The 21,257-nt window shown below is 35.9% G+C and overlaps 4 protein-coding genes across 6 annotated transcripts in view; 1 reads left to right on the forward strand and 3 right to left on the reverse strand.

Moving 5' to 3' along the window:
* The window catches only part of LOC128872927 (uncharacterized), a 46,716-nt gene extending 41,291 nt beyond the window's left edge, over nucleotides 1–5,425 (forward strand). Inside the window, exon 8 of the mRNA XM_054116114.1 lies at nucleotides 190–5,425. Within this exon, the coding sequence (XP_053972089.1) occupies nucleotides 190–288 (99 nt within the window). The 3' untranslated portion in view covers nucleotides 289–5,425. The remainder of the gene's footprint in view (nucleotides 1–189) is intronic.
* A 691-nt stretch (nucleotides 5,426–6,116) lies between these two features.
* On the reverse strand, nucleotides 6,117–12,470 carry LOC128872924 (uncharacterized). The gene is made up of 13 exons (XM_054116109.1): nucleotides 11,938–12,470; nucleotides 11,636–11,706; nucleotides 11,419–11,557; nucleotides 11,157–11,334; nucleotides 10,985–11,098; nucleotides 8,278–10,908; nucleotides 8,095–8,209; nucleotides 7,795–8,011; nucleotides 7,530–7,716; nucleotides 7,290–7,448; nucleotides 7,066–7,218; nucleotides 6,888–6,980; nucleotides 6,117–6,821 (listed from the first exon to the last, which is right to left on the reverse strand). Exons 1-13 carry the CDS (start codon nucleotides 11,980–11,982, stop codon nucleotides 6,592–6,594), a joined length of 4,332 nt encoding a protein of 1,443 aa, XP_053972084.1. The 5' UTR covers nucleotides 11,983–12,470; the 3' UTR covers nucleotides 6,117–6,591.
* Nucleotides 12,471–12,611: 141 nt separating this feature from the next.
* On the reverse strand, nucleotides 12,612–18,831 carry LOC128872925 (protein transport protein Sec24C). Of its 2 annotated transcripts, none has more exons than XM_054116112.1 (18): nucleotides 18,699–18,831; nucleotides 17,815–18,048; nucleotides 17,616–17,740; nucleotides 17,413–17,515; nucleotides 16,445–17,337; nucleotides 16,241–16,363; nucleotides 15,979–16,158; nucleotides 15,712–15,907; nucleotides 15,527–15,642; nucleotides 15,044–15,454; nucleotides 14,829–14,955; nucleotides 14,598–14,758; nucleotides 14,345–14,524; nucleotides 14,064–14,265; nucleotides 13,791–13,985; nucleotides 13,531–13,722; nucleotides 13,260–13,453; nucleotides 12,612–13,190 (listed from the first exon to the last, which is right to left on the reverse strand). In XM_054116112.1, the coding sequence occupies exons 2-18, from the start codon at nucleotides 18,038–18,040 to the stop codon at nucleotides 13,047–13,049; spliced, it is 3,768 nt and encodes a 1,255-aa protein (XP_053972087.1). In that variant the 5' UTR covers nucleotides 18,041–18,048; nucleotides 18,699–18,831; the 3' UTR covers nucleotides 12,612–13,046. The 2 variants fall into 2 exon arrangements, with proteins under 2 accessions (XP_053972087.1, XP_053972086.1); XM_054116111.1 differs by having other exon boundaries at nucleotides 16,241–16,366.
* Nucleotides 18,698–20,532, reverse strand: LOC128872928 (gustatory receptor for bitter taste 66a-like). Of its 2 annotated transcripts, XM_054116116.1 has the most exons (4): nucleotides 20,463–20,532; nucleotides 19,784–20,377; nucleotides 19,450–19,709; nucleotides 18,954–19,356 (listed from the first exon to the last, which is right to left on the reverse strand). In XM_054116116.1, the coding sequence occupies exons 1-4, from the start codon at nucleotides 20,530–20,532 to the stop codon at nucleotides 19,348–19,350; spliced, it is 933 nt and encodes a 310-aa protein (XP_053972091.1). In that variant the 3' UTR covers nucleotides 18,954–19,347. The 2 variants fall into 2 exon arrangements, with proteins under 2 accessions (XP_053972090.1, XP_053972091.1); XM_054116115.1 differs by having other exon boundaries at nucleotides 18,698–19,709.
* Nucleotides 20,533–21,257: the final 725 nt, after the last annotated feature.

Below are 21,257 nucleotides of genomic sequence, written 5' to 3' on the forward strand. Positions count from 1 at the left end.
TTCGTCGTTAGTTCGAGCAACCGAAACGCATACGTGTTGTCTCGTTCTTCGAAACGGTTAAGAACCACTGGTCTAAACGATCGCGAGGAGAAACACGCGGCATCATTGTCCGCTCTCGATACACGGTGTCAGGGAGAAAATGATGTAGCGAAAGTAAATCGTAACGCAGTGTGCTCGTTGTGTTCTCAGGCGGCGATAGAGCAAACGAGAATGCCCGGATGGAACTGCCCGGAAGCGGAGTCGATGAGAATGGCGTCCATCAGCGAGGGCAAGCATTCGAATCAATAGTAGCCAATCTGGTGCCTAATTCCACGACACGAATCCGAGGTGTCCAAACACGTGGATCGCTGACACACACGACACGTCGTCGACGGAAGGAATCACGGTACTTTCACTATCCAGCTTTCTGTCTCCGTCCATGGACCACGTTTCGCGGCGGCGTATGAAGAAAAAAAATCCTCGCACGCGTCCGGGATCCCGACGATCGATCGTCGTCCTTTCCATACCCGACGAGTCCTTCGATTCGTTTCGACGCTTCTCGTGTCCCAGGGAGTTGCCAGCCGATCGTGCATCGGAAACGCAAATCTAATCCACAGAGTTGATCGTTGGCCAACGAGGAATCGAGCTAAGCAAAACGTGACATCGAATCGATACCGTGGATCGGTGAATCCCCGGCGAGACCGATGATCCCGCGATTTACTCGCTGGAGAACAACGTACCAATAAAAAGAAAGTCCGTAGCTTAACTTTAAATAGCTGGACCTTTCGGAAGAACAAAGGACGAGGAAGGTGGAAGAAAGGGAAGCTTAAAAATAAAACCCGCAGATACGGGGCGAGACTCGCTAGAGAGAGTATTAGAGAAAACATCGTAAATAATTGTTCCTATCCGGAGAAACGAATAGTTTAGACCAGACAATAATAATCAGAAAATAATCGCAGACGTATTAGTGTCAGTGGTTGAAAAAAATCTACAAGTTACGTTTCGATGAGGTATCTTTGGCGAAGTATTCGCACAGTCGAACCAGTTTCGAAATCGCTTCCCACCTGTTTTCTTTTCGGTTTCAACATTCTGATTTTTTTCTTCTTCTACTGATCGTCGAAGTTCCTCAACGCGAATCATCGCCACTTAAACGCAAAAAATAGAACGATTCGCGCGTCCAGAATACTAGAGATACAGCGCTCTCGAAGCTTTCCGAATCGTCGAATGCGTTCGTAGGCGCGTTTCTCCTAAGCTCGAGAGAATCGAGGACCAAGAACCGACTCCGCGAAGATGTTTCGCCGTCTCGGAAGCTTCGTCGAGTACCAGGACCGGCGATAAACGGATTCAATCGTTCGGCAACGATTATCTCGAACGCGTGAATTCCTTTGATTTCTGTTAATTTCGAAGACGCAGACAAGACTTGCTCGCAAGCAGTTTCACTGTAAATGTATGTATAACGCGTGCTGTCCATTCAATACAGACGTTATTTATTTATTGGAGTCCTACGTGTTAGGTATACGTATTTTCGTCCGTTTCGTTCGCACAATGCACCGCAGCCGCTCGAAATAATTGGAGAATTTGCTCGACTAACTTTAGACCCTCTTTCCATCCGATGCGTCGAATGTTCCAACACGCCATGAAAAACTAGACCATGTAAATTCGGTGGAAAATGTTGTCGTATATCGCTCAAAAGAGTCGGAGGATCGAGCACTTAAACGTAACGTGTAGACTGCGGATTTTATGCATTTATGGCGCATGCAAATATGAGAAACGTACGCTAATCGTACATGGAATATATATATATATTTATGCAGATCAAAATGCTAATATCGGTATATTAACTTAAAAATATTCAAAACATATTCTTCGTGCGTTTTGCTTATGTTCTCCGTATTAGCATGCGTCATAAATGCATAAAATCCGCAAGCCAATAGTAAACAATAGTTTGGAAGCTACTATACAAAGAGAAAACATTCTATATTTTACGTTGTTTCTAACTTAGTTTTGTCTAAAAAAAAAAAAAAACTGTTATTTCTTGTATTGTACTATTCGGTTATTTCCTCAAGTTTGTGAGTTCTTTGATTGTTTCGAACGGTGTGTAACTTAGCGAGAGCCGGTGGCGTGTATCGAGAAGAAGCAAAGGCGCTCGGTGTGTGCCTCTGTATGGTCCACGTGGATGCGGGAAACAAGAGCCTCGGTATGGTGTTCGTTAACTATTGATCGCTGAACGAATCGGCTAAATTCTGAAGACGAGTGGGGTGACATCGGTGGCGCTGGTCGCACGAGCAGATTTTACCCTCGCGTCCCTCGCTTGTAAATAGTAAATTATCCGTGCAGGGGCCAGCCGTTCGGTTCGTTCTCCGTTGAATTTATCTGACGAGTAAGTTTGTAGCGGACAAACTACAATCATGACGCTCTCGTTAAGCCGTATGTGACGCCTGTTAAGTGTGTTCAGTGTGACGTCCAACGACAAATAAATTTATCGGGAGACGAGTCGGCCGGATGATAGGGTTGATCGCTCGCGCGACGTAGACGCGGAAGACGCCGAAAATAACCGCGCGAGACCAGTTGGGTTTCGAAAGACACCTAAAGCGAGGAGATGTGTTCCTCGCGCGATATTTTCTCCTCGTCGTTCGTACCTAAGGGCTCGTTCGGACTACCGATTTTCCCTCCCGTGAGAGTTTAGTTTTGTAAATGGGAAATATTGGACACCATCTCAGTTCACATTCATCCACTGTTGCCATTTGAACAGTGTTCTTTTAATCGTATCTACTTCCTTTGTTAACTCTTTCCAAATAACTTTTTTAGTTTGTCGAGCAGCTAGGTCATAGCGACATAATCTATCATTAGTATCAGTACCAAAAGTTAATTTTCCTCAAATTTAGACACGGTGTCACGGACCCATACGCGAATGCGCATACCTGGTCTTACCACCTCTACCAGACCTCTACCAACTCTCGTTCGAGGGGAAGCCGATAGCCTGAACGAGCACTAACACCCTCAAGAGAATCTATCTGTATTCGACGGTGATTTGTATATTTGTAGATACCGCGGAGTGAAAGAGAAGCTTCCAAACGCTCTATGCATTGTCTGCTCCTCTTGTGTCCAACGCGTCGCGATCGGTCAGACCGCGTAACCCGACTTAAGGTTTTATATCCTCGAACAGTGTTCCATTTTCTCTCCTCGTTTCGATGTTTCCGTGTTGCAATGGAAATTAATTGGAATTGAAAAGAAACGGGAATCACAGGCGGGACGAGATGGGTCGCGACCAAGAGAGGAGCGTGGCCTAAGAGAAAAAGTGTTTCACGGGGACGATGCCCGAGTAATTTATAAATAGTCCTAATTAACGTGGAGAAACCGCGTGATTCTAATTTAATTCCTCCCCCTTACCCCCACACCCTAGCCCCTCACGTCGTACGTCTCATACTTTGTACTTGGTTCCTAATTTATTCTTATTTTCGTAATTATTAATTGTCACGATTTAACTATTATTACTAATCCCGATCATTAGTTACGATCGATCAATTTATTCAATTTTTTTTTTTTATTATTACTATCGATCGTTCGATTAATCAATTAATTCCTAATAACTAGCTCGCGTATTTGGTTAACGATACGTTTTAAGGACACGATTTATTATTTATGAAAATGAATATGAAACGAAAGAACGGAAAGAAGCACGCAATATACGACGCGAGTGCCTGGCGAGCTGAACCGCGATCGAGGGAGGCATCGGGGCGTGGCGCCAGTGTTGTTCTCCAATCGGAAAAGCCATTTTTCCAGCTGAAAACGATCTTCCTTGCATAAAACGATTCACACGATTTGTCGAAGAAAAACTTATCCGGGAAGTCTGTTTCACTAATTTCCATTAGACTATTAACGCCTTATCTACCAGGCCTATTTATCGAATATTCGGCAACTTTTGAATGCAACTTAGAAGGACTTTCTGTATTAGCGTATAAGCGGATTTCACCCTCATTATATACAAATGTGAGCTGTACATCTTGTACACATTGTAGATTCGTCAATTTAATAGCTGACGTGTGAGTATTTTAAGAATTATTTCACTAAAAGGTCGACAGACTTGTCTGTTTACACAAATTAAATACAGTAAATTCAACAACCAAAACACGGTTAAAGGACACCGCGATTAGGCAGCTTATGAATAGGCCTCCGGTAGGTAAAGCGTTGAAAGGGGCAGAGCCGCGTTTTTTCTTTTGTATTTTTCGAGCAACCCGACAAGGAAATCGTTCTCCGTTCGCCGAGGATCGTTGGGTCGAGAGCAATGACTCGCGTTCGCGATTCACCGATATCGTTTAAGCGTACAGACAGTGGTGGCATTTTAGTACATCAGACAGCGCCGTAGCCATGTTATCGCGAAGATCAAGACGAAGAAGAGTATCGAAGAGAGAAAGAGACGCGAGTGGATGTCGCTGGGACGAAAAGAAATCGGTTGGTCGAGGCACGGAAAGAAATTCGAACAATTTTCTTTGGGTCGCAGGACACGCCGAGGTGTCTATCTCGGGTCAAGAAAGTTTGGGTTTGGCTGCACTGGTGGATCGGGAACGACCCGAGGGCACCGGAACCGCGAAATTCACGGGGAACTCGATGGTCGTTCCGATCGACTCTGTTTCGATCATGTTGTCCCTTGTCTTGCCTGCCTCTCGCGTTCCCGAATACCTCTGGTTTTCTTCCTCTTCTTCTTCTTCTTCTTCTTCTTCTTCTTCTTGTTTTGTTTTTGCATTATTTCTCTTTTTAATTTCCGGACGGAAACCCTCGCGCCCGGAGACACGCGGAGGGTTTCCAGACGAAATTTTCTCTCGTGAATTGCGTGCGCTTTAAAATGACGGCGGATGGTAGGTACCCCCGTCCGACATACCAAATCCGTACTCTATCGCGCGGTATGCTGTTCGTTGTAAATGTACCAAAGACAATGTCGATTAACTGACAAATAAGTAGTTTATTTAATGAAAAAAAAAAAGGAAAAAAAAGAAAAGAATGATATGAAAAATGGAGAGCCGTGTGAGAGAGGAATGCGCGCTCGCGCGTGCGGCGCTCTTTATAAAGAGCGTGAAACGATTAAATGCGGGACATATATATATAAATATATATATAAATATATATATTATATACGAAAGTTATCTATCCAAAGGAAGCTGCTAAAGTGTCATTTAGCTAGACGAGATTGATCACTGGATCCGCAATGTTGCATCGAAACATTGTTATTATTTTTGTAAAGAAAACCATGTACATGTATTAACTTAGCGTGCTCTGCGTATGGAAGCTTACGATATGTTGATTATTATTATTATTGCTATTATTATTATTATTATTATTATTATTATCTATTTTTATTATTATTATCTATTATTATGATTATGATTATTATGATTATTATTATTATTATATTGAAAGGAATAAAAACTTGTAATCTTGTTTCCCGAAATGTTTAAATAGCATAAATATCGAGATCTTACATGTTATCACATTTACATCTGATTCGTCGTGTTCCCGCCTGCCTCGCCAGATCTGCAACAGGCTACGCCGCTGTCCTTTGCACCCTCTCCCTTAAACAATGCGTAAACAATTAAGTATAAAAGGTCAACGTATCGTCACTACGAACTATAGAACGTCCAAGTTTCAACTAAATATGAAATAGAACAGTCACGAAAATTAATTAAGTAGTCTCGTAAACACTAATGAATTTCAATTTACATTGTACACGCGCGATCAGCAAACTTTGAAAAAACGTTCGCCTCGTACCAGCTGATGAATCGCCGAGCTATAGTAAGTCCATACACCTCCTAATTACTATTTAATGTTCATTACTCCGATAATGAACGCTATCCTGAGTCCAGGTCAATGGTCTTCTTTTACGTGCGATAGACCGGAATCTCATGAATATTCAGTTGCCGGTCCGACCAATGTTTCGTTTCACTGCATCTTTCTCTATGCAGATTCTGCGTTTGAAACATACGAGATCGTTGAAGTTATATAACCCGAAGCAATTACTTGGGACGGTACTTAATTCTGATTAATTTTTAACGTTTTAACGATTAACTTGAAACGTTTAATAACGTGATGTAAATTTAGTTATCACACGTAGGAAGGACTAACCTAACTTAAAAGACAAGAAGTAGAAAACCAGTTTTTTTCACTTTATTACATAATAAATCGATTTTTTTGTTATAAGTTTTTCGGTACTCTTTGTATAGTAATATATAGTAAAAATCGCTAAGGTTTAAGCGCAAAAAAACTAATTTATCGATATTACGAATCATGCTTCCTTTACTTGTGAAATTCTTTGGTTGCCTGGGAGGCAAGTATTATATATACATACGTGATACAGTCTTCAGAGGAGATTAATTAAGTAGTACATCGTACACTTCAACAAAAAAAAAAATAAAAGAACAGTTAAAAAAATGTCAATAAATTGTTATTGACATTTTTGATTAGCTAATGGTCGTTTTATCTGATAAACGAAAAATAAATGAAAAATTAACAAATGATGAACATAAACATTTGAACTTTTAAATAATATAAATTATTTCATTAAATATCACAGAATTCGTGTCGTTTGCGCAAGAAAAGATGATATGAATTATATGCGCATTACGTTTTGCATTGTTCACACGGTTCTGGTAAATTTTTGCACTTTTTTAAGTAGCCCTTCCAATAATTCGGAGGACGTAAATTGAAAAAACTATCGATCTGTATTGAAGTTCGAACGCGGAGGGGGGCAATTGGGGTCCAATTTATTACACTTTTCGCGACATCATCGAATTTGTGCCTCGACAGACTCAGCAATGCTGAGATAACACCTTCTTGTTGTTCATCCGATCCTAATTGAAAATAAAAATAATACGATATTAACATAATATTTAGTATCAGACATGAAACACACATACCTTCGCCGGATTTACTTAAGTCGCATAATTGTTCCACAATTCTACCGACCAAATTATTGTTGTCCTGTACTGGAAGCACGCGCATGAGATTACCTGCAATTACGAACATCATCAGAAAGTTCAAATTTAAATGTCTAATGAAATATAAAATTATTATTTTGTTAAACACGAGACTTACCAAGCAAACAAAATGCCCTATACGTGTTTGGAAGTTTATTCTCAATTATCATAGGTAGTAATGCACTCTTAATGATGTTCTTATATGCCCATTTTGGGCCTTCCCTCTTTGCCAGGAGTATGATGGCCGTTTCGGCTTCGACATGAGATTTTTCTAAAAGAGAAATTTATTTCATTAATTTAACTATATTAAATTAAATTTCAGGTGAAATAATCTTTGCTTACCTTGGAGAGAGGTTAAAAGTTCTTTCAACACATCTTTCGAAGCTGTTCCCATTTTATATTTATAGAATACAGATACTAAGTTCTTTAAAGCATTAAGTTTGGGAAGCTTTGCAGCTTGTTGCGCTGTGATAAGATGCGCTATGCACTTTGGCAATAATTCTGTAAGTTACATACAATAACGATAATATAAACTACAATGTACGTTCACATTATTCAATTTAATGTGGCAATTATACATACCGTTAGTTGTGTCGTTATTTGGAAATACTTCTGGCCAACAGGTAAATACTGTATATAAAGCAACTGTTGCATGAAGTCCCAAAAAATACAGAATATCGCAACAGAATATCCTCACTTTTTCTCTATCTTTTTTAACCCGCGCTAAGACGGTGTACATTCTACTAAGTGACTGCACGATAGATGACCACTGAAGGCGAGAAAACATCAATACTAATTATGTTATCAAACGATATAGAAGTTTAAAATGTTTATGAAGAATTCAAACCTGTGATTGACCATTGTTCTTATCATGAATCCTAAAGAGTTTGTATTCTATGCCAGCCTGAACAAACTCAAAAATGACTGGTTTTGATTCTTCTAAATCAATCAATAACGCGACAATTTTTTGCTGTGTTGTTGTCATTAACGGCGCAGGCGGGGTGTGAGTGTTATCTAAACTCTTGTTGCACTCTTCTGTTGTACTTAAAAAGTCTACAATTCCTCTAAAATTATAAAATATATGTTTTAATTGCTTTATACAAATTTCAATAAAAGTAGTAGCTTATAAGCATACTACAATACTAACTTCGCTATGATGCGAGGACTGCAAGTAGATTTTAATTTTTCTAATACATCCAAATGAGTCGAAGTGTCCCAGTCACTATCCGTGAGCCTTTGTAATTGCTTCTTTACGAATTTATCTACAATAGGCACATATCGTGATTTTATACCCTTATCATTTATTAGTATCTAACAGAAATAATCTTACCCGTTACTATACGAACATTGAAAAATCTTTTTGGTCCATTTCTACTATCTTTTCTTAAAATTTTACTTTCATTAATATATCGTTTCAATTTCACAAGCGGGCAATGTGTCATTGATTCAAACGATGTATTAAGATCACTGGAATCGTATGAGTGTTCAATCTTTACAACTTCTTCAATGCCTGTGTTAGATGTATCTAAATTTATTTGAGAAACATCAGCATTCTCGGTTACTTGAGATTCGTTGCTGTTTAATTCCATGCTACCATTATTATCAATTTCAGTAATTATTTCATTTGAAGTAGGGGAATTATTTTCGCATTCCTGTTTCGAACCTTCATACTCCTCTTTTGATTCGATCTTCATTTCGCTTAATTCCATCATTTCTTTAAATGCAATGTCATTAGTAGTGGTTATAGTAAATTTATCAGAATTATCGGAACTATCCACATCTATGTCCAGTGGATCTTTTATTTTCGAATTATTTTCAGATGAATGATCAGCGTCAGTACTGACCAATTCGTCAACGTTATTTTTGTCTATAACATTTGTTGTGATAGAATTTACAGTGTTTACAAAATTAGATTTGATCTCCTCTCTCTTATTGCTACATTTTTTTTCTAACTCGTTATCATCATCTTTTACCATTTTCAAAATTGGAGCATTATATTCTCTACATTTCGTTTTCACTACTTTCGTTTCTTCTGCTGTCGTATTTGTATCAGTTTCGGAATTATTACCGGCAACGGTTTGTGGTTGCACGTTTATATTTGTTACATCTTTTACTTGACATTTCCGGACTTGTGGACTATTATGTATCGAATTTGTTTGTTCGATTACTGTGCTTTTCGGGACATGTGCGATACGAGGTCTTTTTGTAGGTACGCAATTATCATCGTTTACAGTTTCCTTTTCATTGGCTAAGTGGTTTTGTTCTACTCTTTGATGGTCTGAAACATTTTGACTCGTTTTTATAATTTTACTGGTTTTCTTTAAATTTCTTAATTTTTTTAACAAAACTTGTCGACTACCGCACTTTTTCGGTTCCTGATGTTCATTTGTACGAAGTTTCCTCTTTCTAGTACAACTTGTAGAGTTAAAGGTAGAAGATTCTGTTTCCCTTTTATTTTCCGTTTTTTCTGTATGTTCATCTAACTTCAATATTTCGGGATCAATGCTTGTTTCCATTAACTTACTAGATTTAATTACTTTTACAGGAGATTTTTTCGCAAAGTGTAGTTTCCTAGGTTCAACGTTTTCCGTAAAAGACGATGCATTTTTTGTAAAAGGTTTTACTTCCGGCATAGTCTTACGCTTCTTAGAACTTGAACGTGTACTTATGCCTGTTTCGAGTTGTTTAGCCGACTCAACCGAATCTGATAGTATCCCTGAGTCAGTTTCACCTCCTACAAATTTACTAGTTTCAACAGAGTTTTGTATTGCCTCTTCAATTTCATCAGCTTCATCTGTATCGGTATATTGAATGGAACATGACGTTTTCAATCGACTATTACAGTTTGAACGTAGAATCGATTTTTCTACAGGCGATACATTCTTAGATTCCATACTAACACTTGCATTTATATGAGTACCATCGTTAAATGCATTATCGTATGAATTAGTATCGGAATCACTTATTGACTTTTCAAAATCTTTATGCTTACTTAGCAACGAATTAGATTTACTGAGTAGCATAGAATGCTGATATTTACGTTTTTTAAGCCTTCTTCTGAGAGGGGTCTGCTGTACTTTTTTCGGGACCGTTTCAACATTCCAAGAGCCGGCACATCCACTTTGCAACCTTTTTTTACGTTTTATGAGAAATGCTTTACATTTACTTGAATTTTTATTTCTATACTTATGCATATTAAATCGATCCTTCTCCTTGGTATCGTAAAAATCGGCCATCCTCTTCCACAGCTCCATAAAATTCAACTGCATACAATTACTGTTGTACATGCAAACATTTGGATATTTATGTTGCCAACAGTTACCGCTTTGTTCTGATTTCCTTTTATTGAATTTCTGTTTGATCTTAGTTTCTAACATGTCAATCCTCTTTTGTAATGAAGAAATAAGTGACAACAAAGATGAAACCGTTGTTATATCTTCACAATGATTGTTTTGGTCACTTGTACTAGAGCTTGTCATTGAGGGAGAATTGACCGGTATTGATCCAATATAATAATTTGGTTTTTGAGGAAGATTATGACAATAATCTGCACGGTTTAATGTAACTGGATTATGCAAAGGTAAAAGTTTCGTAGGAATTAAGTCGACATGATTGTTTTGATCTTGTAAATGCGGTAATTGTGTTTCAGACAATATCGGTAGGCTTTCAGTTGTATAGTGTTCATTATCCATATCATTTGAAATTTCTAAAGATGGTAGAGCTTTTTTAGGAGATGAAATTTTTTCAATAAGTCTTGGACATGACTCCACCATTATTTTGCATATCTTTTCAAGAGGAGCTGGTTTTAAATGAACTTCACATTTGGCACAAAATATAGGATACATGTCGTTTACGTCATAAAATTCATTAGTCATTATACATTTGTGCGCGACTTTCGGTTTTAGCACTATATCGTCGTTAGCGAATATTGTATTTATTCCAGCATCTTTCATTTTGACTCCTATATAAAAATGAAATTGCATTTAGTATTAAACATATAATCATTTATAAATTATTATAACAATGACTTGACATACTAGTATTGTTATTACTGCTGTTTTCCATTGAAATTTTCTTTTCCATCTTCTTAATTTTTGTATCATAAGACTTCTTAACATTTTTTAATTCTTGTTCAACTTCTTTAATTTTCACTGTAAAGGAAAACTTGTATTAAAAATTTTAAACCAAACAAATTAATATGTAACTCACCTTGTAACGAAGACTTTTCTAAATCATACTGCATAATCTTATCATTCTGCTGTTCTTCTACATCTTTTATTTTACATATTAATTGCTGTATATGTTGCTGATCCGCTGCTAACTTTATTTGATATTCATTTACTTGTGCTTTTAGAGTTTCAATGTTCTTTTTATACTCTGTATTTTGCTGGAAAGAAAACATTAATCTAGAACAAACTCAATACAATAATATTAAAAGAAATACTTCTGAGTTATTTAGCATTATACTTACAAGTTCCAATTTAATAACTTTAGCTAATGTAGAATTATAATTACACGAGACTTTCTTTGTTTGTTTAGTTGCTGCATCTAAGTCTGTTTTTAAGCGTTCACATTCTTTCAGTTTGTCATTATACTGTTTAATCACTTCACTGTAAAAACATTCCTTGTTAAATTTGTTTAGCTAAAATGATGATGAAAACAAATGATTTATATTTCAGATAACTTACTGAGTTTCACAGATTTTTTGCTTTAACAACAAATAAGATTGCGTTAATTTTTCCAAATTGGAGTGACCATCCTGCAACACAGTACATATTTATATTTAAATTCCTTAGAAACAATGGTTTAAGATCACAAAACGATAGTTAATATTTTTATTATTTTTGTGGTATACTTTAGCAGTATTATAACAACATTTTTCATATAAATCTTTATTGAATTTACAGATAGTATAACCTTAAAATAACCTAAATAATGAACGTTACTATATTTAATTCATAGGGAATGACTTAAAAATTAAAATGCTCACTTGTATCGTTCCGTTTGCTGTTAAATCCGGAAGATTATTGTCCATATTGACTCAAATGACAAAAAAGTACTATTTACATTACGGTTATTTATTATGTCAAACACCGAAAGACAAACACGTTTATGTATACCCTTATACACCGCGGTCAGAAAATAATCATATTGCCGCACTGGTGGTTGGCGCATGCTTTGAGAGTGAATCGTAGTGTCACGATGTGAATTGGAATTTTTAAACTACATAAACTGATGCACCTTACTGACTGCTTTGTCTACTTCTACTCATTGTTGCTCATTATATTCACTTTAGTTAGACAAACAGAGCATTTATTCTATCCAATCGCATGAAATAATAAAATAAAAGCTGTTCCAGACTCGGTAAGTGATATATACACTTCGTTACTCGTATAAGAATACAAAATAATAGAAACGAGTAAATAAATCGAGGGTCTTGTTAATGTATGTATGAAATTTATTAGTTCACCAATCATAACAGCGCTATGCTCAAAGGTTAAACTTAGAGTATAGTTAAGAATTACGTTTAGTTGTTTCACGTTCATTCGAATATGAAACATTCCAAGTTTACAAAGTATATATATATTTATGTAATATACATATACTAAACATAACAGTGACATATCTTTCGTTGCAGAAGTACTACTCAATTAACACAAGATGTCGTTTTAATATATAAATTTATAATGATTTAATACATTTTTATTGTTTAATTTAGTATAATAACAGTAATGAACTAGTTAAAATAAAAAGTAATAATACAATTTTACGTTTACAATTATTCGTATATAAATCACTGTGTGAGTGAATGCATCTGGATGTTTCTTTTCACGTGGGCCATTCTTTCTCGCGGAATGATTGGTTATTTCATAAAGTTCATTGTCTGTCGATAGGTATTACGTTTACAAATGTTCGTTAGTTTTACTTCACATTTCTTTTTCTTCTTTTTTCAAAACGCACACTATCTATGATCCCCGTTGAGCTTCGAATGAATTCCGCTTAATAATCTAACTGATCCTTGAAATAACGTGGCAACAGTCACAGACACGTAGCAAGCTAGGTTTTCAACAGAAGGGAACTGATTGCTTAAAGATTCATTTATTGGCTAAGAAGTGTTCTTATTTCTTTGTGCATATGGCAAAGGAAGTCAACGTAACTAGGACTTCCGTCATTTCCTCTATCCTCGATCAAGAAATGACGCATTACCATTTCAAGTTTCTCTCTCTGTCTTACTATAGTTAACTGAAAAAAATTCAATAGAACACAAATGTAATTAAACTTTCATCGAATCCTGTTTTAATATTTGCTTACCCTCATGCAACGATGCCTTTCCATGCGTACGCGATTAATAATATCCGTTATTCGTTTGTTCAGTTGTGTGTCTAATACTGGCAGTGCGGTACGATCCGTATCAACTTGAACTACCGATGGAACCCCGAACACTGCCTGGACCCATTGCGGAGAAAGTGCCAGGCCTAGCCACAAGAACATGTGGATACTGTTTTCTAAAATTGTACAAAAGAGAAAATGAATTGTCAAGACAGTTTAGAAATACGGAAAATGCAGTGAGCAGTATGTTTACCAAGTAAGTATGCACCGTCCTCGGCGAACTTGTCAATAGAACAGCGCAACATTTGTGGTAACTCTGTATCTTGTGGATCGATATCGTGTAATGGAAGTAATCTCGGATAAATATACGCAACTGATATTGAGATAGGCATTGTTGCAACTGCTTGCATAACAAAAGATCTATCATCAATAGTCATATCAGCACCTGAAAAATTTAATTCATATTATCATATTTATCGTAAATGTATTGGGAATATAAAAACGTAAATATACCTCCAGACAATGCATCGCTCTTTAACAACGAATTGATGTAAAGTGGGAGCAACTTCATGCACTCTGGTAATATTAATTGACCCGCGTTAGATGCAGAAGCACAATGTTTTCGATACGCAGCCAGCATATTTGCACATCTTGCGATTAAATTGTCCTTTACAGTTTTCGGGGTTGATTCAATTAGTTTGAAAACACCTAAATAATTATCAGTTTGAATTTAGGATACTTAGAAAATTTAATTGTCCGGCTAAATACTAATGGCTTAAATCTTACTTTGTTTGGAGAAGTAATTTATAATAGCGTCGAGGTCACATGCTCGATATAGTTCAGCCATCTTCGGCGAAGTTTTTAAACTAAGATTAATGATGCGCAATCTTCTAATTCCCCCGCATGAAGTATATAATAAAGCTGCTTGAATATATACACCCTCGTCGTCTGTGAGTTTATCATCATGCTTCACTTCTACAGCGATGGCCTGTAATATACGACGTGAACATTTGATGCATAGTTATAATACAATGCATAATGTGACTTCATATTATAAATAATTCTACCTTGTTACAATCTATACTAGCTAATTCCATATCTGTTGTATTTGACATGAAGAAATGTCCGAAGAAATCAGTAGCTCGAACACCAGTAGATGTACGTACGCGCATAACGGAATCAAATGCAATTGGTCTACTAATGTTCTCAATAATGTCTGAAATTAAACGTTCGCCATCTATGTCAGCCTAAAAAGTGAAAAATAAAAAATTATATGTATGTTCCATATATAGTACGATACATAACCTCAAAATTCATTACTTGGAAATAAGTGTATTTATAAACTTCTCCACCAGTTAGTCGGGCAACTTGCCCTATTGTAGCAATATCCACATACGAATTATTAAAAATAAACAAATCTACGGAACATCCAGAACCCACGCATTCTTGTCCTAAGTTATTGTAGACGCTATTCTGTGGAGCTAAAAGGGAGAATTAATTTTACATTATCGATAACGGAAAACATTTACTGGTACCATGTGAATAATTTACCTAACACGGTTTTTTCTTTCTCGGTTCCAAGTACTTTACGATCATCGCGATTTTTCAATTTACCAGGGGCTTCAGCAATAGGCAGAGAAGAGTGGAAAACCATTAATTTTCCAGCACAATCTGAAGCCTTAAACGATAATTGTTAAAGTTGTTTAAATGTTTCCGTTTACTTTATATCACGCGTTATTCAAAATTCTTCAATCTATAAAAAATACCTTCAGTGCTTCCAATCCAGCTTGTATCGCCGGCGCAAGAATTGTTTCCGTTTCACGAGTGTCTGCAAACATTGCTGGTATTTGCATCATTAAACCGTCAATAACTGATTCACTTTCTTCAATATCGCATAAAAATCCGTCAAGAAGTGGCATAAATACATCTTGTATGTCTCCCACAACCATCATTTGTGGTTGAGCAAGGCAGGAATTAATATTGTAGAAGTGTACTGTATTATTGTATGTTATAAATCCTACTTTCATGTTTGTTTTCGATTGCCCAGCGTCAACAGGTAGATTCCGTAAAATTGATTTCATTTCCATGCATAATAGATTGACTAAACCAGATTTAATTGTGTTGTACGATACATCGATTACGAACACAATAGCTGGTGGTTTTGGATAAGTAGTGTTCTAAAAAGTAATGAATGTTACTTATGATAACAACTCGACTAATTAATTATTAGAGGTTTACTCTTGTCTTACTCTGCAATATTCTTTCGTAGCAATGTATTCGTACGTTCCCAGCATTAATTCTGGTCTTTCATAACGATCCATCCGTTGACCGGTATGATCCAAATGTTGGAAGTACTCTGCTGGAACTAAATTAAGAAAAAGAAAGAAGTAATAATTTTAATTAATAAATATGTTAGGAAGAAATTAATTTTCACCTTCCGTTGTTGCTTTACAAAACATGCATTGGAATCTTCGGCCCGCATCGATAAATTGCATGAACGGACTCATGTACGCTTTGCATCGTACGCAACGAACTGGACCAATCTCTCCCATATCTACAATAGGCGGTTCGTATTCGCCTTCCGCTATACGAGCCATTGGACTTATTATTAATGCAAAGGGGACACTCGTCTGTAGATAAAAATTATTATAAATTACGTGAAATGAAATTAATAACTTGATGTACTTAGTGTTAAATTTACTTGTTTTATAATATCTGCTGTGGTAGGAACAGTGTACATAGTAGATCTAATGTATCTAGGGGATGCATTCCCTTGATCCTGTGTCACAAATGTGGTGGTTACTAGTGGTGGAACCAATCCCTTTTGATTTGTTACAAATACACCGCTTCTGGCGCATTGGTCGTCTTGCATTACTTGAATCTTCATACACAATTTTATTTGAGGTTAGTTTGAAGTATCAGTCCATAATAAAATTATAGTAATGTTTAATCGGATCTTTTACCGAGCTTGGCATGTGTTCAGGATCTAAACGTCTTGCTTGTTGTGGTTGAATGTCTGGCTGATATCCACCTGGTGCTCCAATCGCGCCACCTTGATATGAACCTCTTTGAGCATTGTACATGTCCTGCTGTAGAAAATTTATAATATAACTTGAATAACTTTCAATTACATTCAAACTATATTAGAAGTACCGCTACAAACATACATTATTATAGCCTTGATATCCTGTCTGTTGGTAGTTTGGCATTGTACCAGGTGGGTTACGGTTAAGCCCTAAAGTTCCCATACTTTGTCCCTGCATTGGAGAACCAGGTGTGTACAGTTTTTGACCTTGCTGTAAATTCATGGCTGTATTCATCATCTGGCCTACAGATTGACCAGGTAATGGAGGATGTGGACCAGTTAAATTTTGTCCTCCTAATGGTGGTCTGTTATAACTCTGTTGATTTGGTAATGGAGGTGCATTAACGTTTTGTTGACCAGACATGGGAGGTGGAGGCATATTTTGTTGACCCATCAATGGAGGACCCGACATATTTGATTGACCATGTTTTAGCTGTCCTTGCAGTGGAGGATATTGTCCTGGTAAAGGTGGTCCCGGAAGCGGAGGACCAGATATATTTGACTGTCCTTGCAAGGGTGGACCTGATAAATTCTGTTTGGACATAGGAGGTCCAGGTAAATGCATTTGTCCTGGGATTAACGGAGTAGAAAGACTTTGTTGTCCAGATGAAGATGAACTAGACACGTTTTGTTGTCCTAATGGTATAGTAGACAAATTCTGTTGTCCTGGTAATGGTGGAGCTGTAGATTTTTGCCCTGTTGTCGGTGGCCTGGTAAATTTCGGCTGTCCAGTGGATGTATCAGTGACATTCCCTAAACCAGGTTGACTTGGCAAAGGTAATCCTGCTTTGAATCCAGAATCAGGTGATGCAGCAGGATAATATTGTCCAAGAGTAGTTCCTGTAGAATGTCCAGAGAATGGAAGACCAGATTGAGTTGTAGAAGGAATTGTTGAAGCCGATGTGTGCTGCTGTATATCCTGCCCAGGCACGGGTGGTCCAGATTGTCCACCGGGATCGGTTTGTCTAGTAGATCCTGTTATAGTATAATACAAGTAATATACATGTGTTGAATTTCATCATTTAATTACTGCTTTTTTTCAATCAGTACCTGATGATGTTGCGCCCAACGCGTTATTAAATCCGTTAACGTTTGAGAGCATGGATACTGTTGGACTGCTTTTGCCAGGTAAGGATGGTGGAGGATAATTTTGCTATGTATTCAATAACACACAATTCAAGTTAACGTAAGTCAAATAAATAATAATGAATAATATTTAAACTAGTACTGTTATTTCATTTAATTTTAATTACCGCAGATGGTGGTCTTTGTTGATCCCCTAGGGACATATTTGTCATTTGATTAACTATATTGTTTTGACTTGGTGGAGGTGGTACCATATGCGGATTATTTGTTGATAATTCATATTGAGTATTTACTAAAAAATATAATATTATATTTGTGCACATATACACAGTACTTCAATAAACAAAAACAGAAGTAGATTGTTACCTTGTGGTAGCACATGATTCATATAGTATGGAGCAGGAGGTTGATGTAAATTGGTATGCGGAGGTCCTTGCATTGGTTTTTGAGATCCATAACTTTGAGAGCTCATTGGAGGTTCCTTTGCAACATTTGGTGGGAGATTAGAATTTAATTCCTCATAAGGAGGCCCAGGATAATAGCCTGGCTGTTGCTGTGCCTGTTGTTGTTGCTGTATATATTGGGGATTCATTTTTTATCCTAAAAAAAAGAACAAAAAATCTCCATAAACAAATTACTGTACATTTTCAGGTGAATTGAAAATTTGTATTTTGTCAAGAAAAATTATTTGCTTATGTAAAATTACTTAAAAAATGGAGTAAAACTTCACTTTGATTTAGTCGTTTTTGTAAACATTTTTATTTTATTAGTAGTATGGCAGTTTAAGAACACATTTGTAAAATAATAAGAAGTATACAATGTCTTCAATAGTGTTAACAGATTGTACAAAGTATTTGAGAAATTACATTCATAAGAAATAATTTATTTAGTAAACAGTATGTGTTTATTTATTGTACGAACCGAAGTCACATGAAAATATAAACGATAAAATTGTTAGCACGTTCAGAAATTTGTAAATTAATAACAAACGTTCAAAATATGCTAGGCATTGACAGACGTAAGATAACCTATACAAAGTCAACTTTGTGAACAGCATGTATCATATCAGGTGCTGATTACACGTACAATGGAGGTGTTAGTTACATAAAGACATTAGTTCTGTATTATGATTAAGCGTTAAATGTTGTTGCTTTGTAATAGTAAAAGAGAACAAGCCATTTTGCACATGATGATAAAAGCTACCAAGCCACACGAACCTGAAATTCACAGAATATTTATTGATTACTCACGTTGAGTTGTTAAATATATTTGAACCATAACAAAAGTTAATATTTCCACAAATGTTTACAATAAAATGATGAAAATGTACTTCGTTGCAATAGTGACTGCTGCCGATGCCACGTAAGGTGGCATTGCGCATGCGCCTGATGCACGTTGACGAGACCACGTCATGATAAAAATTAGAGCATTGTCGACGTGAAATTTAAATGGAAACACGAATGTCTTTTGTTATAATCTACATTTATTCTTAAAGATAAGTTTACAAACCGATGAAACCCTAAGAGAATGATAAGCATTTCCTAGATTATTTATATTACTACAAAACAAAATATACGTTGTAACTTTACACTTAATTGGTTGGTACTTTCAACAGCGCATTATTTAAAGATGTAACATTATATTTACTGTCTTTACCATTAAAATTATGTTCCGGTCATTTCAAATACAAAACTTCAGTTTAGGGTTAGGGTTAGGTTAGGAAACAGCTGTTCTTGAACCTCATCCACTTGCCGTGATATAATCACTATATCATACGTGTATTTTTTGTTCTTCTTTTTTTCTGTTTTTTTTTTGTGTTGTGTTTTATTACTTTATAATGAAGGCGTTAAATAAAATAAAATAAAAACAAGTTATCGAGTCTAGTTATTTTATACCTGTTCATACGTGCTGTAAATACAAAATATCATTAACGAGATACATAGCCCAAACATTAAATTAATGGTTTATTTAAATATGATAAGATCGATATAAAAAAATTACCTGTATCGTTAATATATGATATAAATGAATGATGTAGACGAGTTTTATTATATCGAGGGTGCCCCATAAAACGCTTAATATCACATCAACTGTGTACGTTTCATTATCAATGTAAATGTAGATAACACTTGTATGGAGACACATGTATAAAATATATAGTATGGACACGATTTTTAATTGAAATCTATACCCCTCATTTACGAGTGACACAGTTTTGCATAAGTTTAATTGGAGCAGTTCTAATAATTTTAATCTGCAACCTAAATATTGAGATCAAGTAATTTTGTTGCTATTTAAAAGAATACGAAAATACCTTCAGGTAGAGCAAACTCACCAGTGTTTACACTAGCCGATTCGCTAATGAAAAAGTGACTTTTTTCTTTCGTAATGGTTCTTAGAATCGAATTTACTTTTGCAAATCTGAATTTAATTTTATTTATCAGTATCGCGAACGAACATATTATGATTGTATTGACGAAATCGGGTATTCGATCTAGTATCCACATTAAAACGTACATATCGCTATCGGGATTGAGCAGAAATCCGTAATAATCCATTAAATTAAAAAGTATCACGACAAATATTACATTCATGATTCGAACGATATCGTCTTTCATACAGCGCGCATGATCAATTTCTGTATTGAAGAATTTTATATTCTTGTCAATGTTATTTATCTTCTCGTGTACTCTTCGTATATTGATGCTATAATGCATACTTGATATCATCATCGATGGCAATAAAATGATGTTCGTGCAGTATCGAATCATGCGGATTTTTGTGATGGTATTTATGGTATTGATCATTTTTAGTACAGAAAGCGCGTATTCGTTTACAATTAACAGTAGGGTGTAATAAATCGTTAACAATATAATTACGTACAAGTATTTCATGCACGATACTTTGCAAAATTTTATGGGGTACAAACCTAAAAAGGAAACAAGATGTTTCAGTACTCCCACTCAACTTTTTAATACGCTATCCTAGAAGATATTTGTACAACGATGAATTACCCAAAATCTTTATCAAGGTCAATAAAAACCAAGACTCCTCGTACACATTAGAGGGATGTAACAGCTCCATACCTGACACTTTTTTGCTAGAACGAAATGCGACTAAACAGATTTACACAATATTTCATGTTATGTTGCTTTCGTGTATTGAGTTTGTCAATAATTTGATGTGCATGTTAGATAATGTTGCATAATTAATTAGAAACATTATGATACGAGATCTAAAAACTGTTACAGTCCAGTCTGCAATTGATCGAAAGTAAATGTACCAGAACTCATGAATTAATAAATAATGGTTTAACATTTGGATCAATAGACTATGTATTGTCTAAAAACAAATATAATACATTATCATTAGTGTTCTTTTGTTAAATATTCATTATTTTTAATATTTTATTAATTAAATCAACCACTTGTGAGAAAGTACATTTTATTATTAGCATGGCCATCTAGCGGTCAACAGATGGAACTAAGTTCGGAGTTTGGTCAGCGCCTCTATCGGGAAAACGCTCAAGTTTGTCGCCGATTAGTTCCCCTTGCAACGCTAGATGAAGCCATCTGTATTCGTAAATTTTTTTTGTTGCTATATGCAAAAACAAATAAGAGCACAAGCATTATAATATTATAATTTATATAAGAATCAATTTTTAACCCAATACCTTTTATTTTTTAAATAAATTAAACAAATGGCGCCATCTAGCAGTGCAAGGGGAACTAATCGGCGACAAACTTGAGCGTTTTCCCGATAGAGGCGCTGACCAAACTCCGAACTTAGTTCCATCTGTTGACCGCTAG

The sequence above is a fragment of the Hylaeus volcanicus genome, chromosome 2 (assembly GCF_026283585.1).
Source record: "Hylaeus volcanicus isolate JK05 chromosome 2, UHH_iyHylVolc1.0_haploid, whole genome shotgun sequence".
In the NCBI taxonomy this organism is placed as follows: domain Eukaryota; kingdom Metazoa; phylum Arthropoda; class Insecta; order Hymenoptera; family Colletidae; genus Hylaeus; species Hylaeus volcanicus.

What these genes read in the sequence shown, in the direction of transcription:
- LOC128872924 (XM_054116109.1), bottom strand. Translation starts at nt 11,982, where the DNA reads ATGGACAATAATCTTCCGGATTTAACAGCAAACGGAACGATACAA. An exon ending in CAGCAGTAATAACAATACTA is followed by an intron (nt 10,909 to 10,984) that starts GTATGTCAAGTC and finishes ATTTTTATATAG; the next exon opens with GAGTCAAAATGAAAGATGCT. An exon ending in CTTAAGTAAATCCGGCGAAG is followed by an intron (nt 6,822 to 6,887) that starts GTATGTGTGTTT and finishes ATTTTCAATTAG; the next exon opens with GATCGGATGAACAACAAGAA.
- LOC128872925 (XM_054116111.1), bottom strand. Translation starts at nt 18,040, where the DNA reads ATGAATCCCCAATATATACAGCAACAACAACAGGCACAGCAACAGCCA. An exon ending in CTGAACACATGCCAAGCTCG is followed by an intron (nt 16,159 to 16,240) that starts GTAAAAGATCCG and finishes TTGTGTATGAAG; the next exon opens with ATTCAAGTAATGCAAGACGA. An exon ending in GAGCGATGCATTGTCTGGAG is followed by an intron (nt 13,723 to 13,790) that starts GTATATTTACGT and finishes TAAATTTTTCAG; the next exon opens with GTGCTGATATGACTATTGAT.
- LOC128872928 (XM_054116115.1), bottom strand. Translation starts at nt 20,532, where the DNA reads ATGGAGCTGTTACATCCCTCTAATGTGTACGAGGAGTCTTGGTTTTTA. An exon ending in GACCTTGATAAAGATTTTGG is followed by an intron (nt 20,378 to 20,462) that starts GTAATTCATCGT and finishes TTTCCTTTTTAG; the next exon opens with GTTTGTACCCCATAAAATTT. An exon ending in ATCGGCTAGTGTAAACACTG is followed by an intron (nt 19,710 to 19,783) that starts GTGAGTTTGCTC and finishes CTCAATATTTAG; the next exon opens with GTTGCAGATTAAAATTATTA.